The following is a 22,254-nucleotide window of genomic DNA, read 5'->3' on the forward strand; positions in this document are numbered from 1 at the left end:
CATAGGGACGTCCTTCCTTGCAGGCATATTTGCAGCAGATATGTGTGATCTCGTCACTTTAACAGGGATCGAGATGAGACATAGTGGGGATAGATCACGATAATTCCTATCATTCCTGCTAAACATTCATGTTCTTATCTCCCCCTAGATTGTCTTGCAAGAGCATTAAGTGGCGGACGATGGTTGGAGTCTCAAATCCAACGTAGTTGCCCATTCGTCTGTAAGGACCCATCATAGAGCGCTGTGGCTGTGCAGTTGGCACATAAAAGACATACTCAAATATGTGTAAGTACGATACTTGTACCTAGTCACTAGCTGTAATGCAGAGGTAGATTGAGTGGCGGTGGGTCGTAGACAAATTAGCATAGCTGCATGCGATATTGCATCACCCCAAGTGGATATAAGGAGATCAGTGCACATTACCAATGTCCGGACTACCATCGTATTCGTTTATGCTAGGCCAATTGGGTGTGTTCATGGGAATATGATGTCCAACATCAATCCCAATGCAATAACCATCGAAAGTCTTCGAGATAAACTCTCTAGCATTGGTAAGTCCAATTGACTAAATAGGATGATCCGGGGAGTGAGTCCGTTGTCATTTGATATGTGCTAGGAGTGTAGCATAAGCAACATTTACGTGGATAATGACACAACACGTGACCAGCATGTTTGCATGTCAACCAACATCATGAGATATTTAAACGTCCACAAGTTGGTTGAATTAGTCCACAGAATCCCCATGGATTCTATGTAAGAATAGAATAAGTATTTTCATATTCTTTGCATAGGACGGTTTGAGTCCTAACTTCCCTAAGGAACATTTTTTGTAAAACGAGCGAGAGGCTTTAGAAACAACCAATGAGGATGGGCCTGAGCGTCTGGAACGCTATTTGAAGCAAAGTTAATGATTGCAGCATCATCTACGGTGCCATCACCATGATGGGCGCCATCCATGGAGTCATGGATAGAGACTGTGCTAGCCCTAGGCTGGTGGTGGACGGCGGCGGCAGTCATACTTAGTCTAGGAATCAATTTTTGATCATGCTTCGTTTCGCTTGAGAGAAAGGATGTCGATGTGAAGTCTTTAGTAGATGGATCATCATATCACGACTGGGATGACCTATCTTGTTGTGACAAAGCCAATATGTGTAAATCCAAGAGATCTTCTCTCATAACTTTATTGGATTTAGGAAAAATTTCGCAAACAGTACATCAAGTAAAGGCCACTAATAATTCTTATACACAAAGTTTCAAACCAAACATTTCGGTACACGAAATCTGAAACTTGACTCGCTATCAGTACACGACGTCAATTTTTGACACCAAAATGTCCATTATGCCCTCAATTTTTTTTTAAATAATTTTTTCTGTTATTTTTTTTTCCTTCGTTTTTATCTCTTTCTTCTTCCTTCCGGGCTCACTTCCTCGCTTCCAACGCCTCCTTCCTCACCTCCACGCTCACTCCCTCACTTCCAACGCACCCTTAAGAGGTGAGCTTCTCCCGCCGCTGCCGCTCCGCCTCCACGTGGTTGAGCGATGTGTCTCGGCCCAGCCAGGGTTTCCGGCCCCGTTTCTTCGGCGCTCATTTCATCTAGCAGTGAAATCTGCGAAGTCCGGGTTTGGGTTCGGAGCTCCGTTCTTCTTCTTGCTAGAACCAAAAACATGTTTCTTGTCATCATTGTACTAGTTGTGATCCTCTTCCTGCACGCCGACAATGATGCCGATGTCAAAAATGGAGAAGTTCCGGTTGATAAACTCGAGCGGTCTTGTTTCTGGGTTAGGCTGATCCGACCCGAACAACGACTTGGCTTGTTGGATCAACCCCCAGTTCTCTCTGATCAAACCGGAGGAACCCATTTAAAGAACACCGTCGGAAGTTGGGATGCAAATCAAGGTAGGGGTCGTCAACCGGCCGGGCCGGGCCTGGCCAGGCCCATTCATAGCGGGCTTGGGCCGGGCTGGGCCGGGCCTTGCTATATTTTTAAATAATTGCGGGCCGGGCCGGGCTTTATTAAAAATCAAAGGATCCAAGCCCGTCCATATAAAGCGGGCCTTTCGGGCTTTTTCAGGCCGGGCCTTGCGGGCTTTATTTATAAATAAATATTTAAAGACACAAGTATTTTTTTTTTTAATCAAGCTTTGGAAATTTAATGGATAATGATCAAATACAACCAAAGATAACAATCTATATAACTATATTGTACCAAAAAAATCTACATTTATATATAGATACTAATTTGTTGATAAATAAATTTTTAAAGACACTAATTTTTTATAAATCTATATTTAAACATCATACACTCCAAAGAGCTACATATAGCAATTCAAAGAAAATGAGAAACCGACCATTGGATGAGTTTATTACAATAAATTATGAGTGTGGTAAAAAATTTAGCCAATTTCACCATATTTTTGAATCCGATCGGATTGGTCAACCGTAGTCACTTATATGTTTTATTGGTTGACCGATGGCGTGGCAACCGCGAAACGTGCTTATGTTTTCACATCACGTTTGTATATATTCCATCGATGGATGTGCGTGGATATAAGATAAAAAAAAAGTTAATTTTAATTACAAACACATTGGACTATACCAATTTTATTCCTAAAGTTATATGACTTATACATTGCATTTAAATTGTTTAGGTTCATTCTAAAGCAACCATGAAGTGGAAAATGAATTCGGAGAAACCAACCGCTTGATGGAGAGATTGTAATGTTTTATGGTGGTTGTAGAAAATCCAGCCAATTTGGTTCACGTTTCGAATTCGATCAACTAGGTCAAACGTAGTTACTCTTATAAACCTATTTTTATATATCATACACTCCAAAGAGCAACCCCTATCAATTCAAAGAAAATGGAAAAACCGACCGTTGGATGAGTTTATTACAATAAATTATGAGTGTGGTAAAAAATTTAGCCAATTTCACCATATTTTCGAATCCGATCGGATTGGTCAACCGTAGTCACTTATATGTTTTATTGGTTGACCGATGCCGTGACAACCGCAAAACGTGCTTATTTTTTCACATCACGTTTGTATATATTCCATCAATGGATGTGCATGGACATAAGATAAAAAAAATTAATTTTAATTACAAACACATTGGTCTGTACCAATTTTATTCCTAAAGTTGTATGACTTTTACATTGCATTTAAATTGTTTAGGTTCATTCTAAAGCAACCATGAAGTAGAAAATGAATTCGGAGAAACCAACTGCTCGATGGAGAGATTGTAATGTTTTATGGTGATTGTAGAAAATCCAGCCAATTTGGTTATCGTTTCAAATTCGATCAACTAGATTAAACGTAGTTACTCATATAAATCTATATTTATATATCATACACTCCAAAGAGCAACCCTTATCAATTCAAAGAAAATGGAAAAACCGACCGTTGGATGAGTTTATTACAATAAATTATGAGTGTGGTAAAAAATTTAGCCAATTTCACCATATTTTCGAATCCGATCGGATTGGTCAACCGTAGTCACTTATATGTTTTGTTGGTTGACCGATGCCGTGACAACTGCGAAACGTGCTTATTTTTTCACATCACGTTTGTATATATTCCATCAATGGATGTGCGTGGATATAAGATAAAAAAAAAAAATTAATTACAAACACATTGGTCTATACCAATTTTATTCCTATAGTTGTATGACTTATACATTGCATTTAAATTGTTTAGGTTCATTCTAAAGCAACCATGAAGTAGAAAATGAATTCGGAGAAACCAACCGCTTGATGGAGAGATTGTAATGTTTTATGGTGGTTGTAGAAAATTCAGCCAATTTGGTTCTCGTTTCGAATTCGATCAACTAGGTCAAACGTAGTTACTCTTATAAACCTATATTTATATATCATACACTCCAAAGAGCAACCCTATCAATTCAAAGAAAATGGAAAAACCGACCGTTGGATGAGTTTATTACAATAAAGGGGAAATTCCCACTTACACATTTTCTAGGGGGGTAATTCCCAGTCACCCAAAGTATTTTCAAAATACCGAAAAGGGGTACAGGAGGAGCATAGCAGGATCTGCACCATCACTTGTCCTTACCATCACATGGAGTTTGTCTCCTTCATGTTTGAAAACCCGTGGGTCAGCCTGCAAGCCTAGAAAGAATAAAATATAGTTTTATAGCTTTTATTTGTAGTTTTGTCAGCAAGCTCTTTGCGTAAGAGCTATTGTCCCTTTTTGCATGGGCTTTTGTTTATTTCTGCATGCTGTTTTGTATAGTTATGCATGCTTCTTCCACCTGTTTTTGCAATCACCACCGTAATCTTGTACAAAGCCAGCTAGAGCTGGTATAAGAAGGACGAATAGATAGCAGATGGAGTACGTTGAAGAAGAAAAAATCTCAGTACCCATTGCTTTCCTTTGTAAACACTTTCAGTATCAATAAAGCCCTTTGTTCATAATATCATCTGTTCATATACTTTCTACTTATTAACACCACATTCATCCATACATAACCCACAACAATAATCTGTAGCTGTAATATGGAGCAGTAGCTGTTCATGATTAGTAGTAGCTGTGGTGACACTTTATTCATGTTCGTGTGAAGCAAACTAGCATTCAACCAGTGTTTTCTATTGCAACTCCATAGAAGACTGTACAGTTTGTACTAGCACGTTCAAGTAGGTTCATCTTACTTTTTATTTTCCGGTTTTCTTAGTAGACTTCTAGTCCAAAATAGGGAAACACTGAGATAATTATGCTATTATATTGCTAAACGGACGATCATATTATCTTTAAGGATTCCTGTTTTAATTAACATGCATGCCAAGATAACTAATAAAATTAGTCAGGGAACCTCTGAGTCTAAGAACCTTTGTTTCTGCTCTTGTTTGGCCCAATAGGTTGGCTTTGTATGCAGTTTTAAGCTCTTGTCCATGTTCAAGACTCAATCTTTAATAGATGTTTTGGCATATGTGTAGTTAGGACAGACCCCCTTAAATTTGGTATCAGAGCCTAGTTTAGCATTATAATAGTATAGTTATATCAGTAAAGTACCTTGAGGACAGAAGTCATAAACACACCTAGTAAGAAAACAAGAAAAATTTGAACCTGTAATTAAGAGTCAGTACAATCCGACCCTGTATTGGGGGGCAATAGACGACTATTGGAGGCCAATAGACGATTCAGTTATCTTGAAATCTAAACTGTTTGTTACATATATTTAAATCTGTTGTTGTTTTATGATAGATTATCTTAATTTAGAGATTACAGAGCATCAAAAACGTAAGATCACTCTAGATCAGAATACTTTAGTTTGTTATTTTCCACAGAAGAATAATAAGCATATTTTGCATAGTGAAGAACATCCACTAATTAATAGTGTCATAGACCTTATAATTAGCCAAGCAGAAAGTATAAAATTAGAACATAGTCAGTATAATCAGAAATTACAGCAAGTATTAGATTATTTTCAGAAAAATTCCCTACAAATAATTAGACAAAATTTAAGTTTTATACAATCACAACTAGAAGATAATAATAGAAATATACAAAGGTTTCCTAGTAGAAAAGAAATAAAAGAGCTTGTAGACATCATTGACAGTAAGCCGAAGCAAGTAGAATTGCAGTCCTTAGAAATTGTAGAACAGCTGAAAATAGAAGTACAGAAAATTAAATTAGTACAAAAAGAATTAACAGAGCAAGTAGACAAATTGCATAGTAAAATAGATAGATTATTAGTTTAATGAATGATTCTAGAAATAATAATAATTACATCAAAGCATTAAAAGAAGTTAGTGAGTTAGAAGAAGAACCAATAGGATTTTCAGACTTTACAACAAGTGTTCCTAGTAATAATATTCCCATAAGGCAAAATAATATTATTATCCAATTGATAATAAATTTAGCAGAAAAAATAGATCACATAGAAGAACAAATAGCAGAAATTAATCAACTTTTAAATAGCACATCAGCATCATTACTACCATCATTAGTTAATAAATTAGAAAATTTAACATTAGGCACAAGCAATATAAGAAAAAGAAAAATAAACCCTTTTGATAATAGCAAATGGAACTCTTTAGAAGAAAAGGAAAAGAAATAGTAAGAACCGAAGATATATATCCTAGTGAAGAGGAAGCACAGGACTTTCTTAGAAATGGATTTTTAAGATCACAAAGAAATAGACATAATTTATATCAATTAGGAAGATTTGAAAATAGAAATAGCATAGTAAGTAGCATAAGTCAATATGAAATAAGTTGCATAGATAAAGAAGTTATACTAAATTTACTTAGTAATTCGGCAATAGAACAACTTAGAAAATCAAACTATTCACAAATTCATATAGGAACTATATTAATCGGAATAGCAGGATTAACTAGAGCACAAGTAGGAACTAAAGCATTAGTATACATATATGATGATAGATGGGATAATCACCAACAAGCAGCCATAGCAACAGCTGAAGTAGACCTTAGCACAAACTTAGCAATTATAGGTTGCATTCCAAATTATGTAATGAATATTAAAGAATTTAGTAAATATATTAAGGTAAGCATTAGAACAAAAAATTATAATATGAAAGGCGATTTTAAAAACTTAAGTGTTAGTTTAATGTATGTAGGAAAAGTGTCAGACAAATTTAACTATAAGTTTAATGTTGAATTCCAAAACTTAGTACAAACTTTTGGAAGTAAACATGTTAATATGATAGAAGCAAAACCAGTAGATAATAGTTTTTTAGAAGGAACTCAATGGTTATTACCTAATTTACATGGATCAAAAAATAAACAACCTGATAAAGCACAAATTTTTGAAAATCACTTAGGAGAAGCATCAGTAAGGTTTAGCAATTATAGACAAATAGAAAATGTGGACGACTTAGAAAGTGAAGCAGAAATTAATATGGCTTTTGATAATTTAGAAATCAATATGATTGAACATAATTTTGATAACATAGTAGATAAATTAATAGAAGACATAGATAATTTGAGTGAAGAACAATACTTAGAAAAATATAAAACTTATGAATTAGGATTACATAGACTAAATGATGAGGAACTGAAGCAATTAATATTAAAAATAGGATTAGAACATATTTTAGGAGAAAAAGATTATAACAATATGTTAATACAAGTAGAATGTATGCCTGTAGAAGAAACTAGTTCAACAGGAACTTCAGGAATCCATACTGAACCAAGAGTAGGTAGAACCGATCAACAAAATATAAGACCAACTAGAGAACATTATGCAGAAAATAGTAGAACTTATGATTATGAAGAAACTAGACCTAGAAGAAATAGAATACCTTATTCAGGAATAGAACATGTAAACTTAGCAGGAAATATATTAAACATAGATCATGTAGACCCACAAGATTGGGAAAAAACAATAGAAAGATGGGAGAAAGGATGTGTACATGCGGCAATCATGTTAGATTTTAGTAATACAACTGATATGTTAGATTATTTTGAACATACTTTAGATGGAATGGTATTTGATTTCTTTCAAGCATGGAAAGTAAAAAATCCACAACAACATCAAGCAGCAAAAGAAACTTTTAATATAGATATTTTTGTTAAACTTATTAAGTATGAGTTTCTAGATCATAATAGGTTAGATGGTAGAAACGAACAAGAACAAATTAGAGCAATAAGAAATTTAGAGCAATTACAAATTTGTGATTTGCAATACATAGGAGAATATACTACAGATTTCTTTAAATATTTAGGAAGAACAGGTAGGATTAATGACATAAATTTATTAAATACATATATGACTAAAATTAAAGGACCAATAGGAGAAAAAATATGGAGAGAATGGCAAAAACACCCTAGAAAAGATGATGTAGCAATAGGACCTAGAACACAACATGTGTATGATATATTAAGAGAAGAATGTAGACAATTAAAAGCAAAGAGACAAATTAGAAAACAATTTTACATGAGCTGTAAGAACATAGATTTACCTAAGCAATATGGTTGTCATAGGAAAGATAAGTATAATAAGAAAATTAGACCATATAGAAAGAGCTATAGGAAGAAGTATAGATCATATAAGCAACATAAGACCTTTGACATACAACCTTCAAGAACCTTTAGGAAGAGAAAATACATTCCTAAGCACTTTAGGAAAAGAACCAATAAACCTTGGATTAGAAAATACAAAGCACCAAAAGATAAGAGTACTTGTAAATGTTATTTTTGTGGTGAAGTAGGACACATTAGACCTAAATGTCCTAAGTTAGGAAAACAACCTAGAGAAAAAGTACAATTAATTGAGCAATTTAAATTAGAAGAAGATGAAGACTTAGAGTCAATATATAGCTTAGACAACTTAAGTGATAGTGAAAGCATTTATAGCATAAATAGCATAGATATGTTATCCGAATCAGAATTAGAGTCAGATTACTCTAATAATTCAGATAGTGAACTAGATGCAAATATATGTATGTTTGAGGAAGAACAAGAAGAATTTCAATATGTTAATTTAGGTTGGCCTCAAGAATGTAGTAAATGTAAGAAAGTAGTAGCTGAAAAATATTATACAAGCAAGATAATATTTTGTAAACCTTGTTATACTAATGAAACATTAGAGCTAAATTCAATAGAGGACGAAGAAATTAATATGCAAAACATTGGAGAAAATCAGAAAACTAGTTCTTTAATAACTATTAATTGTGAGTTAGAACTATCTAAAGAACATAAGATTCAAATAGTAGGTATGATAGATACAGGTAGCACTAAGAGTGTCATAAAGGAAGAGTTAGTACCAACACAATTTAGGCAAAAATTAGTTAAACCAGTTAGAGTATCACAATTCGATACTAGAACTGTATACTTAACACATTGTATGACTAATATACCTATAAAGATAGAAAGACAATTATTTACCTTACCTTTAACATTTATATCACCTGTAGGATCTTATCAATTTATCTTAGGATTAAACTTTCTTAAAAGCTTACAAGGATTTTTGTATATACCTCCGGATATAACTTTCTTTAAGAAAGGTATAACTACAACTGATCAAAGTAATTTGATAGAAGCTTATACTAGCATTAGCATAGAAGAGTCAAGAGAAAATAGCTTTAGAGAAGAAGAAAATCTAGATAACAATGTCGATGAGCAGAATAGTATAGAATATGATGAATCAATCTTTGAACTTGAGTATCCAAACATAGGAGAAGTAGCTCTAGTAGAACTAAAACAAATAGGTAGACCTAAAACATTAGAAGAATTATTACAATTAGCAGAACATACTCGAATCATAGGAGAAGATCCCCAACTACATTGGAATAAAAATAAGATTTTAGCAAAATTAGATATAATTAACCCAGATTTAACTATTAAAACAGCAGATATGCCTTGTAATTTATTGGATAAACAAGAATTTGAGCAGCAAATAAAAGAGTTATTAAACCTTAAAGTAATTAGACCTTCTAAATCTAGACATAGGTCAGCAGCCTTTGTAGTTCGAAAGCATTCCGAACTAAAAAGAGGTAAAGCTAGAATAGTTTATAATTATAGGAGACTCAATGACAATACTTATGAAGATAGTTATAAATTACCTAATAAAGATGAGTTAATAAATAAGATTCAAGAGAGTAAATACTTTAGTAAATTTGATTGTAAATCAGGTTTTTGGCAAATTAGATTAGCTGAAGAATCAATAGAATGGACAGCCTTCACTTGTCCAGAAGGACACTTTGAATGGTTAGTCATGCCATTTGGATTGAAAAATGCACCTTCTATTTTTCAAAGAAAAATGGATCAACTTTTGAAGAAGTATGATAGTTTTTGTAGTGTATATGTAGATGATATACTTATACACAGCAAAAATAGAAATGAACATAGAAAACACTTAGAAATAATCTTGCAAGAGTTTATAGATAATGGTATCATTATTAGTAAAAATAAAATAGACTTAGAAAAACAAGATATAGAGTTTTTAGGAATATATATTAAGTCAGGAACTATTCAATTGCAGGAACATATAGCTAAGAAGGTTATAGAATTTCCAGATCGATTAGAGGATAAAAAGCAGTTACAAGCATTTTTAGGATTATTAAATTATGCTAGAAGTTTCATCCCAGATTTAGGAAGAAAAATAGCAGTTTTACATAGTAAGACTAGCAAAACAGGTCAGAAATACTTTAATACAGAAGATATTAAATTAGTTCAGCAAATTAAACAAGAAATTACACAACTTAAACCTTTAGCACTACCATTAGATAGTAGTTACAAAATAGTAGAAACAGATGCATCAGCATTAGGTTGGGCAGGAATTTTATATCAGAAAAAGTTTAAAGAATTACCAAAGTCTGATGAGCAAATTTGTAGATATGCATCAGGTAAATTTAGTGATATACAATCTCGATTACCAGCCACAGATTTAGAAATATTAGGCATAATTAATTCTTTAGAAGCATTTTCTTTATTCTTACATAATGAAATATTTACAATTAGAACTGATTGTCAAAATATTGTTTCTCATTATAATAAAATCACTACTAATAAACAAGCAGCCAGAAGATGGGTCAATTTTATAGATTGTATTACAGGAAATGGATTTAGGCCACAATTTGAGCATATAAAAGGAGCTGATAATACACTTGCAGATATCTTATCTCGGCTTCTTCTTTGACAGGTATGGACTTTTTCAGGCCTTCATCTTCTAGTACTCAAAGAGCAGAAAGTGGTGTACCACCTCAAAGTGGTAATCCACTAAGCATGACAGCAAGATCAGAAAATATTAGTTATAACTTTAATGGCTACACTGTGCAAGAAATTAGAAATCCACTCTTTAGATATAAAAGTACAGCATCATTATCGACTAGACAACAAGTTCTATTAGATAATTTTTGGAATATTAGAATAAATGCTATGGATATGAGAAGGGGTCAAGAGAAATTAATTAGAGCACTTGAGCAGGAATTTTCAGCCAATAATTGTGATCTTGCTAGATATCAAGAAGAGTATCCTAAGTCAAGAGCACAATATGCTAGACTTCAGACACAATATAATCACCTTAAATCACAGCATGATAATCTGAATGCATTGTATTATAATTTGCAAAATGAGCATGATACAGTAGTTGATCATTTTCGTACACTGAATATAAATTATCAGAAAACAGTTGAGTTTATTAAGCAAGAAGAAGAAAGTAGTTGGCCTGCATCTCTGTTAGAAAGAGAAACAAAAAATCCCTACTTTTTACAAGCCCTAGCAAAAGAAAGGTTTTCGTATTTACCTCATGATTGTAAAGATAAAATCTTCAAGTTACAGCATGATAAGCATCTTTCCCTTCAAGTAGCTATCCAGAATTGTCTCTTTAATCTTATATCTCATCCTCAACCTGGTATAGGAGTCATTTGTCATGATACATTTTCTCACCCTGAAGAAAAAGCACGATTTTATATTCTATTAGCTACTATTAATATGAGAGACTTTGGTGAAATGTACATTGAGCATGATAATCGTAGAGTTAGAGTTACTCCAGGTTTTCTAATGGAACATGGAGTGTTAAAAAGTCTTTATGTCCAAAATGAACATCATATAGAGTCATTCTCCTATCACCTTAAGTATGCTATATCTCATTATCTTAAGCAATGGGGAAGTATAGGGTTAGGTTATAGTACTATCCGACTAGAAATAATTAGCATTCCTTCATATCCTCGTAGAACCAGTCTATATCATGATAAAGCCAGACACCTAGTCATCATATCACTTCGTAATTATATAGAGCCACCTCCTTTACCAACAATTGATGTGGCACCAACAGTGGAGGATATTCACAAATTTCGTGCAGCCCAGCTTGTAGTAGATGATTTCTTTGATGATACAAATCTGCAATTAATCTACCAAGCCAATGCTTTAAATATCTACACCAGAGAACACCTGGATGGAGTACCACGACCAGGAGAGCTGTACACTGTTGATATGAGCACAACCACTAAAGAAGTGTATGATTTATTGTATAAAGAAGAGCAGGAGAGCCAACAAGTGAGAGAAAGTGATGCTGATTATTGGGATAATCTCGATGATGAAGAACTCCACAACATTGAAAACATGATGGAAGCTTGACGATCATCTCACTGCATCAATAGAAGATAAGATTCAAGCATGAAGATATAGCTTTACACTTTTCAAGAAGTTCATTTCTCAAGCAAGAAGATCAAGATGAACAGCTCAACATAGTTTTCTCAGCAACTGGCAAGAAGAAACGAAGCAGCCATCCAAGAGGCAAGAGGCAAGAAAAAGCCAAAATAACATTCAGCTTGAGACAAGCAAGGAATTCCTCAAAAAGATAAGGACATCGATGTCTTTTCACAGCAAAGAGTTGTGTAACCGGGCAACTTTCGCTCGTACTGGGGCAAATGGGAAATATCCCTACAATAAATTATGAGTGTGGTAAAAAATTTAGCCAATTTCACCATATTTTCGAATCTGATTGGATTGGTCAACCGATATGTAGAATATATATATATATATGCACATATTTTATATAGAAGTATAATAGTATAAGAACTTCCACACAAACACACACACACACACACACACACACACACACACACATATATATATAAACACACACACACATTTATGATATATTGATATATATATATATATATATCTATATATATATATAAACACACACACATATATGATATATTGATATATATATATATATATATATATATCTATATGACTATATATATATATATATCTATATATATAACACACACACACACATACATATATATATATATTAATATATATATAAACACACACACACACAGATATATATATATATATATATATATATATAATATTTTGCGGGCTTTTGGGGGCCGGGCCTAGCGGGCTTTTGGCGGGCCTCCATCGGCCCACTTGATCCGCGGGCTTTTTGATGAGGTCTAAATCAAGGTCTCGATCTCGTGGATTTGGGCCTCTTTGGCTCTCTCGCAGTTGTTGAACTGAAGTTCGTGGGCCCCGCTCAGCCAGATTGAGGTCCCGGAGCTGAAGGCCTTGCCTGGAAAAGAGCCGTCCCCGACGGCAAAATATCAAGTAAGGGAGTGTGCCCGGAAGAAGGAAGAAGAAAGAGATAAAAACGAAGGAAAAAAAAATAACAGAAAAAAAAATTATTAAAAAAAAAAGAACTGAGGGCATAATGGACATTTTGGTGTCAAAAATTGACGTCGTGTACTGATAGTGGGTCGAGTTTCAGATTTCGTGTACCGAAATGTTTGGTTTGAAACTTTGTGTATAAGAATTATTAGTGGCCTTTACTTGGTGTACTGTTTGCGAAATTTTGCCCTGGATTTAATAGCTTGAATAGTGACATATAGTCCACTAGAGAGACACATAAACTTCTCTAAGATGCACCTTTGTTCGCAATCATTAGAGGTATTGCAAAGGAACTCATTTCTGTTCTCTACATGCGTTTTCGCATGGAATCCGTTGACTATTCATAGGTTCAATTTTCCCTTGGAGTGTAGAGAGTTTCTATGACAGTAATCAATCTGCCATTTGGCAAGGGGAACTTGGGCTATTCCATGTCCTTGAATTAATACTAATGGCCCAGCCATCGTAGTCACAAAGTAATATGCTCAGAATCAAAATGGAGTCATAATGAAAAGAACTCAAAATTTTATTCATAAGCTAACGGAGTACATCATTGTCTCTTAACCATTAGGAGAATCTAATCCAAATGCTAGCTAATGCAAAACAAAGGTAGTCGTTTGACTTCTTTCGGTAACTGCAAAATAAATATGACCAGGTAAGTAGAGATATGTCGGTGGAGCAAAGCTCGCTTAAGTACCACTTATCTCAAAAACCTTCCTAGACATCACACTCATTTTGGATGAGCATATGTAAAGAAAAACTAAACCAATGACATTTACTACAAAGTATACGGCAATTTCCTATTACATCTCTTGGAAAAATAAGACTCAAATAGAATTGGAGATATATTATTCCCAGCCAGATTTGTAGTCTTCAACCCTTCACTCTAGATCATCTTCTTGATCTTCTTGTTCCACATAGTGAGCTTCTCTTGCTTCACAATATGCTTTGTAGGCGGTGACAATTTCTTCACGAGCCCTACAAATGTGTGCCCAATGCCCGGATACTCCACATCGAGAACATACATTTCTTTGCTCAGACTCCATTGATTGAGGCGCTTTGAAAGCGTTATGTAGATGGCTCTTAATGTTGGTGGTGGCACCAACATGGCCAGAGGCTTTGCTTCCCTTTCTTTTTCCACGTTGATCTCTTCGGTTTCGTGTTCCCATATTTTGGAGATTACATTCCCAAGTAGAACGATTATATGGACCAGAACATCCAAAAGTATCCCTGAGATTAGGGTTTCGCTCTTGGCACCCTCTCTTAGGGGCACGACTATAATTAGATTCTAGAATATGATCTGTTTCCACGGATCTCGAATTATAGTTCTTCACAAGGATGTTGTCATGCTTTTCAGGGACATTCATAGCTCCAATGAGCTCATGAAACCTTGTGATCCGTCCTGCAGTAACATCGATTCGATAGTTCTTAGCAATTATCAATGCAGAGAAGGGGAAGGTAGAGAAAGTTTTCTCAATCAACATCGCATCTGTGATCTCTTTACCACAGAATTCCATTAAGGATTTAATGCAAAGTGCTTTTGAGTTGTAGTCAAGAATTGACTTGAAATCATAGAATTGAAGGCTATGCCATCTCACTTCTAGGTCAGGAAGCAGGGAGTCACAGACGTTGCCGAAGAAAAATTTGGCAACGTCTGTGACTCCATAACCTTCTTGGGTCTTCTTCATTCATACACTCGTACTGGAGCGAATCATCCATATGACGAGTCATTAGGATGATGGCTTTTGCCTTATTTGCCTCTAAGGCTGCTCTATTTACTTCCAAAGCTTGAGCTTGCTCAACAGTTATCACGTCCTGGTTAGGCTCGAGAATTGTATCCGGGATTCCATCGACCTTAAGATGCTGGCGGACATCACAAACCTACCTTTGATATCCAGAGCTAGTTGTTCCCAATGGAGCAAAGTCTAATTTGTTCAGGTTACTCATCATGAAAAAGAACAAGAAAAAGGGTTAGTTTCGGAGTGGAAAAAAGCTACCACGAAAACATAAAATTTCTGAGCGTAATCATTTCCAAGAAATTAGGAATTTCTGAGCGAAATCGCTTCCAAGAAATTCAATTCTAAGAGGAATTGGATTAGATCGAAACAATGATGTGGGTGGTCGATCATAAATTCTCTACATCTCAACAAGCTCCAAGCTTGGAGTGAGCACGAACTCCCACAGTTTGGCATAATTAGGTGTCCCCTGTGATGAAGAAAGGGGGGTAGAAGAAGGGAATTTTCAAGTCCCCGAGACAAAGAAGAGACAAGAAATAAAAACTTCAAAAACGGGAACTTTTAGTAAAAAATAACTCGAAATAGGGTGCCGGGAAATTTGGCAAGAAAAGTCGCCGGCGGTGATGTGGCACTGGATTGCTGACGTAGCTACTGACGTGGCTTGAGGCTTGGGCTGCCTCCTCCTCCTTTTTTTTTTTTTTTGTTTTTCTTCTTATCTTTTCTATTAGTTTTCTGCAAGAAATTTTGGTTGCCAGTTCATTAACTTCTAGACCAATTTTTGTGCTGTTTCTTCCTGTTCCTGAATCTTCAGATCTAGGGGCTTTTGCTGGCAAAATTTGGAGAAATTAGAGGTCTGGAAGATGGTGAACCGGTGGAATATTTGCTGCGAGTTGTATGGAACTTCCGGTGGCCGGTTCGTTAGGTTTCCGGCTGGTTCTGGTGGTTCTACCGTCGGTTCTGGATTTCTGGGGTCGAGGGTTTCAAGTTGTGTGGTGGAGGCAGAAAAAGGTTATAGGTTTTGTATTTGGATTTAAGGTTTTAGCTTCTTGAATCAGGGTTTGACTATTTGTTTTAGGGTTAGGGCTTCGTGCTGATAACGTGTTTAAGGAAAACTGAAATTATGAGAGAATTGAGTCGTACTTTTATTGATAATAGGGGCCTCTTTATATAGAGAATTATAAGACATAGAATCAAAGTTATACAATTAAGGAAAGATAATCGTATAGGATATCTATGAATATCTCCGAGAATATCTCTAATTCAAAACTCTATTACAACTAGGTCAAGTAACTTAGAGTTTGGGCTAGACACATATTCTGGATTTACTTGAACAACAATCTCATTGATACAATTCAAATTATGTAGATTAGTGCTAGCCTAGCTCCTCGAGAGAGCGACTCAATCTCTACAATGTTCCTGTTCGGTGGTGATTGGCTAATGGTAGCACCGACATAGCTGCGTTGCCGTTGTGTTAGCTACCGGACGGGCAGTTTCACTTACCCTGGCTTCTGGGATTGATGGTTTGGTGGCAATTGTTGGGTCTCTCTTGTTCTGGTTCGAAGCTTCTCGGCGCTAAGGTTTTGCTTGACATCGACGCAAGGGCAGTGACGAGCGTGGGGGCTAGATTTGGTGATCGATCCAATTATGCTCCAAGCAATGGCAGCAGCAGGGCGGTATCGAGGAAGTTGTCTTCAAACTTAGAGCGCGTTGGTTTTTCCCAACTTCGGTTGGATTTGGCCTTTTGCATTGGGTTGCGGAGATGTCTTCGTTGCAATGGAGTCGTGACGGTGTGGTCGCAATCTGTGTGGCATAACGGTGGCGACGAATAGCAAGTGAAGGCGATGGTGGGGAGCGCGCTTGTGCTGGGAGGTGGTGAATTGGGATCAAGTTTGGGCCCATCCTTTTAGCTTTGGGCTATCTTCCCTTTGGTCCTTGTAGGCTGTTAATTAGATTTTCTTTTTTGTTTATTTCTCTATTTTGTTTAAGGAACCCTATGTTAGTAGTTTGTCTATTTATAATAATTCTCTAGTGTTTAGAGAGCTATGCACTTTTATGTGCTTTTAGCGAATCTATACTCTGGATTAGTATCGAAAGAAGAGTCTAACTTTTTCATGTATTTGATGTCTAATGAGTGAACCTAGTTCTACGTACTACTGTGGGTACTAACACATTTTTTTATCTGTCTGTAAATGACAGCAGAATGATATGTAATGATTATTCTGATTTGAGATGAATAATATTACGTCGCTTTATGAGTTAGATTAAAAAAAAAAATTATGTAGATTAGCAGGCACATGAGTGAATTGACATTGTTCTCTAACTTCCAAAGACAGTAACAGCACTTTGTCGGGTGATTTATTCAGTAATAATGTTGAAAGCAACCTCCATTAGATATATATCTAAAGAGAAAAGACGACTTAAACTGGTATCCTTTATTTTCTGTTGCAGCGGGGAACAGAAGCTGTGGCTACCAATAATTCAAACCAATCCACCACACTAAAGTTCAAGAAAGTGTGCAACTATGCAACCCTTTTTTGAAACATAATGTGTGCTTCTACTGTGCAACCTTGATGAATTGGAAACCATATTCCATGGCTTTTATTTTACAATAATTACTGAATAGTTACGAATAATTTGTAGCAAGGTTTTGAAGAAGCCCCCAAAGCTCTAATGGCTTTGACATCATGACCATGTGATCTGATCCTCTCATTTCCACCACACGATTTGGGCGATTTCTCTCAATCACCCACAGTTGAAAATCTTTCCTTTCGACCAAATCTTCATCTGAGATTATGCAAACCCGGTTGACCGACCCGTATTTCTCCTTGGACAGCTTTAGTTCCTTAGACATGTCTTCTTCACTAAACAAACGTAGTGGTCTCATTAACATACTGGCCAGTTCTATATCCTGCGACAAATTACGAGCTCTTGTTAATTACATGAACGGTCGGATTTCATAGGTTCAAGATGATTACATGGTTTTATTTCACTTACCTCCTTAGGGCTAAGTTGGTAGACCTTAGTTGCCAAATACACGGGACCGAAGATGAAAGTTGTTGGAGGGTTGTTTGGCCCTTGGTCATATGTAAATCGGCTGTCCAATTGAGAATCTTGGCGCCGAAATGACTGTAGTTGCATTCAAAATTGAATAAAATATAAGAATAAATTAGGACAAAGAATTATAAAAAAGGACCGAGAGTAAATTTGTTCAATAAATAAGATGACAATTGACAATACAGTTTTTATTCTTATTCTTATTGTTAATCTTATGAGCTTTTTACCAATAACTACAATGGGCTATAGTTTATTACCACAAGCAAGATTCAAAATTTGTAACCCATGCGGTGATTACACCGTCTACACAATAATAAAAGGGCACAGCAACTTCTAGTTAATTACGAAAATTGCCACAATCTTCTTTTATGTTTTCTCCCAAAACCTAACCTGTCCAATCCATTTCTCCCAAAATCAAAACCTTTCTTCCATTCTGGCGAAGAAAGAAGGCGAAACTAGGCCTCTCAAAACTCGGCGGTGAGGGTCAACGATGAAGCTAGGAGGTTGGGCGACAAAGATAGGCGCGGGGAGGCTGGGCGGAAAAGTTAGGCGTGGTGAGGCGAGGCAGAGAAGCTCGGTGCAGCGAAGCTAGGCGCGGCGAGACTAGGCTGGGATGCTAGGTGTGGAGAGGCTAGGGCTTGAAGACGGCGAGGCAGCGAAGCTAGTTGCAGAGAGGCTGGGCGGTAAAGTTAGGCGCGGTGTTGTGAGGGGAGGCGGCGAAGCTCGGTGCAGCAAACCTAGGGCCGGCGAGGTTGGGCTGGGATGTTAGGTGCGGAGAGGTTAGGGCTTGGAGGTCAGTTGCCTATTGAGGGTAAGCAGCTTAGATTAATGCCTTAAAGGTTAGTAACCTAAGAAATTTCTAGTTACTGAGGGTCAGTAGTTATAGCCTCTGATTTTTGTGCTATTTTTGATGAATTTTGCAGATCTCTTTATCTCTTTTGCTCATGCTATCCATAAAAAGTTAGGGTTTCAAATGTCGGTTGATTATTTTAGTTTGTATACTAATTCTTGTGATTTGTTATCAAATTTATAGTCTTGGATTGAGTTTATCATCTATTTATTAGGTGAAAATTGAAGCACTGAGTGTTTTTTTGTCTTAGAGGTACATATATGGAACTAATCCTATTGAGGGTCAGTATCCTACTGAGAGTAATTTTTCTCCTTCTTTTTTTTTTTTTTATCTTTTGATAACGCTCTGTAACAATGATATTTTGACAAGCATATCATCTTTCTTGAAGAATTATCAACCTTTATTTTGCTTTTATATTTCATTCTTGTTGCTATTGATTTTCATTTTGATGTATAGACAACTTCTAGTTTTGGATAATATTTTGTTCTGGTCTTTTGTTTGTGACTAGGTTGTTTGCATTCTTATAGGCTATATATGTATGTTGAGTTGTGGAAGAATTTATAAACTTCAGTACATCTATGGAAAAAGCCAGCTTACTAATCCTATTGAGGGTCAGTAACCTATTAAGGGTCAGTAGTCTATTTGGGAACAATAGCCTATTGAGGATCAGTAGCGCCAATCACAAAGCCCAATTCTCTATAGAATTAGTTTGAAATAGTGAGTGGTATACGCTTGAGTGGAATGATGTAATGTAACTGAGTGCATGCTGCATTCATTGTGTTTTATGCAATCTTAGTAGTAATTTTCTATAAGGCAAGTTGGGTTTCCTATTTGAAATCTACATTGATGCGAAGGCATGCCTCTGTTTATGAATTTAGCTAGCTCAGCCAGATATATATAGTCATCTTGTCAATTCTTTGAATGTATTTCAATAGCTTCAGAATTTCATTAAAGCTGCTGATTTCTAGCATATGTATGTTTCATTGCTTTGACATGTGGGATGCATGATATGATTTCTTTATATTTCTTATCTTTGTACCTCATGATTGTGTATTGAGGAGGGTAAGTAGCCTATTGAGGGTCATTAACTTTAAATTTGATGCCATTTTATAAACATTCTAAGAAATTTATAAGTTACTGAGGGTCAATATACTTATTAAGGGTCAATAGCTATAGTTTTTGATACATTCCTTCGCTTTGTGTTCAAGCCTCTTAGCTTTGCTTGCTTTGGGTGAAACATGTGTGCAGCTTTGCTTGACTATTACTCTGTTCTGTTTGTATTCTAAGAAAAAGAGCTCATCTTGATTGAAATTTGAACATCTATACTAAAGATTTGATTTTTGAGTAGTTGGCTTGTGTTCCTTTTTTGTCCTCTATGTTTGGTGCAACATGTGTGACTAGTTTGTGATTGTTATGCTTGATGCTGTGTTTCTTTTTGTTTCCTTTTCTATCATAGCATAGATAGGATTAGATACATGGATAATGAATAAGGTACTGAGGGTCAGTATTTAATGAGTAAGCTACTGAGGGTCAATATTTTTTCATAAAGATGTTCTACTGAGGGTCAATATTTTTTCATAAAGATGTTCTACTGAGGGTCAATACTCATATTTTAGCATATCATGTATATAGATTAATCGCAATGGCAAAGAGGAAGAGGAAAGCACTTGTGGAGGGGCAACAAGTACTCAAACGAAAGACAAAAGAGAAACGCTGCTGCAATTAAAGAAGAGGATATACAACAACTGAAAGGAAGAAGACAAGAGCGTAGAGACCTAATTACATACAATATAAATTCAACTCGCATACATTCTGGCCTATCTTAGACTCCTACAGAACAACAATCGAAAAGAAGATTAGGAAAGCTGAAGAAATTTTGGGGATTATATGTTCAGCTCTATTAGATGAGTGTTTAAAGTTATATGACTTTAAGTTGAACATTGTTGATCATGATCAAATTTTGAGCTTGTATATCCTATTATTCTACTTATATCTATCAGTTCTCTCAGCTTAAGCTGGAAACACTTGGTTACTGATCAATTCTCTATTTCATGTAATAGGTAGGAAGAGATTGATTTATGAGCAAAGAAAACTGAGCTTATTGACACATTCAACTATTCAGTATATGTAGATGTAGAATGCCTTATTAGCTAACAAATTGAACTCTAGAGAGAAACAATACAATCAAAGAAAAGAACAAAGATAAGAATGAAGTATTCTTCAGAATGATATTGAAGGTCAGTAATATTAAATCACATTAACTCTGCAAAGGTCAGTTTGGTAATTTACATGTTAATAGAAACCAATTCAAAAGTGGAAGGAAAAGGCCGCATGGGCTTAAGGCCTGCGCATGGATCAACAATAGTACCGCAAGGGATATGAAAAAAAAAAGGTCAGCTAATGGTAATATATGTGCTGAAATTGTACCTAATGGTAATTTGCTATAATCTTATTGTCTTAACATTTTTTTTTTTTTTTTTGAAATAGGGTTGGTGCGGCTGCCCTCAAACCTTGATTAATGAAATTGCAGAATACAAGAAGGGGACATAGAGCCTGAACCCCAAATTGTCTTAACATATTTAGAGACTCTAAAATTATTGATTTTGAATACATTTGAAAAATTGAACATCTCTTACTGTTCACATGAGTTTATTAGAGTCTGACACAATGTGTCATACCCGTAGAAGAAAAAAAAAATCCGTAAAGAATAAATGAATTGGCTAGAGTAATATTGCAAGAAAGTACCTCTTGTTGAAGAGTGGAAATGTTGAGGTTCGGACCAGGCATCAAAGCAGCAACAAAAACAGCTACAGAAATCTTACTCGGAAACCTCTCCATGGCTTGAGAAATGGCCAACCCGCCAAGGCTATGACCAACAAGGATGGCCCTTTCATGTTGTGGAAGAGCTTCCATGAAATCCCTCAAGGGCTTGAAGTAGTCCGAAATTGATTGCAGATCATTAGCTTGCTGTGGGTCAACTCCAGAAGCAGCTAGGTCTAGAGCAGTGACGTTGTGACCAGATGACCTAATTAGGGTTACGATCTTGTACCAGGACCAAGCTCCATGGCATGACCCATGAACTAGCACAAAGTGCTTCTTATCGGGCAGTGATGATGCTAAGGTCTTGTTTGCCAAACAGAGAAGAATGATCAGAAATGGAATGGTTGCTGTGATCAAGTGCTGCTTTCTTTGATCCATTTGGTGGCATCAAATTGATTGGGATGGGGGTTCATCAATTTATATTCGATAATTCAAGCAAAGAAATTGAAGGTTAGGTTTAGACTAGAAGTATATAGTATTCAATTGTGATGAACATTCATCAATTTGCCGGTAATAAACTTTGCTATTCAAACTTTCTTTCCCTTTCATTGAATTTTGACTACTGCATTTTAAAATTGTTATCTTCAAATGCTTTGACGACCACGATAGTAGGATGATTTTTTTTTTTTTAAATGTACATTCCAATCAGAATTCAACCTAAACACTGTGTATATTTTTGACTTCTTGAATTGCTTCAT

The 22,254-nt window shown here is 35.6% G+C and overlaps 1 protein-coding gene across 1 annotated transcript; it reads right to left on the reverse strand.

The window, feature by feature from the left end:
• Positions 1 to 17,243: 17,243 nt before the first annotated feature.
• On the reverse strand, positions 17,244 to 22,049 carry LOC112173775 (salicylic acid-binding protein 2). The gene is made up of 3 exons (XM_024311455.2): positions 21,482 to 22,049; positions 17,827 to 17,958; positions 17,244 to 17,740 (listed from the first exon to the last, which is right to left on the reverse strand). Exons 1-3 carry the CDS (start codon positions 21,932 to 21,934, stop codon positions 17,456 to 17,458), a joined length of 870 nt encoding a protein of 289 aa, XP_024167223.1. The 5' UTR covers positions 21,935 to 22,049; the 3' UTR covers positions 17,244 to 17,455.
• Between the last annotated feature and the right edge of the window lie 205 nt (positions 22,050 to 22,254).

This window comes from Rosa chinensis, chromosome 6 (genome assembly GCF_002994745.2).
Source record: "Rosa chinensis cultivar Old Blush chromosome 6, RchiOBHm-V2, whole genome shotgun sequence".
Taxonomy (NCBI): Eukaryota; Viridiplantae; Streptophyta; class Magnoliopsida; order Rosales; family Rosaceae; genus Rosa; species Rosa chinensis.

Excerpts from the sequence above, each read along its gene's own strand:
- LOC112173775 (XM_024311455.2), bottom strand. The coding sequence starts at position 21,934 with ATGGATCAAAGAAAGCAGCACTTGATCACAGCAACCATTCCATTTCTG. Across the intron at positions 17,959-21,481 it reads TTTCCACTCTTCAACAAGAG|TCATTTCGGCGCCAAGATTC; the intron begins GTACTTTCTTGC and ends ATGCAACTACAG. Across the intron at positions 17,741-17,826 it reads ACCAACTTAGCCCTAAGGAG|GATATAGAACTGGCCAGTAT; the intron begins GTAAGTGAAATA and ends AATTTGTCGCAG.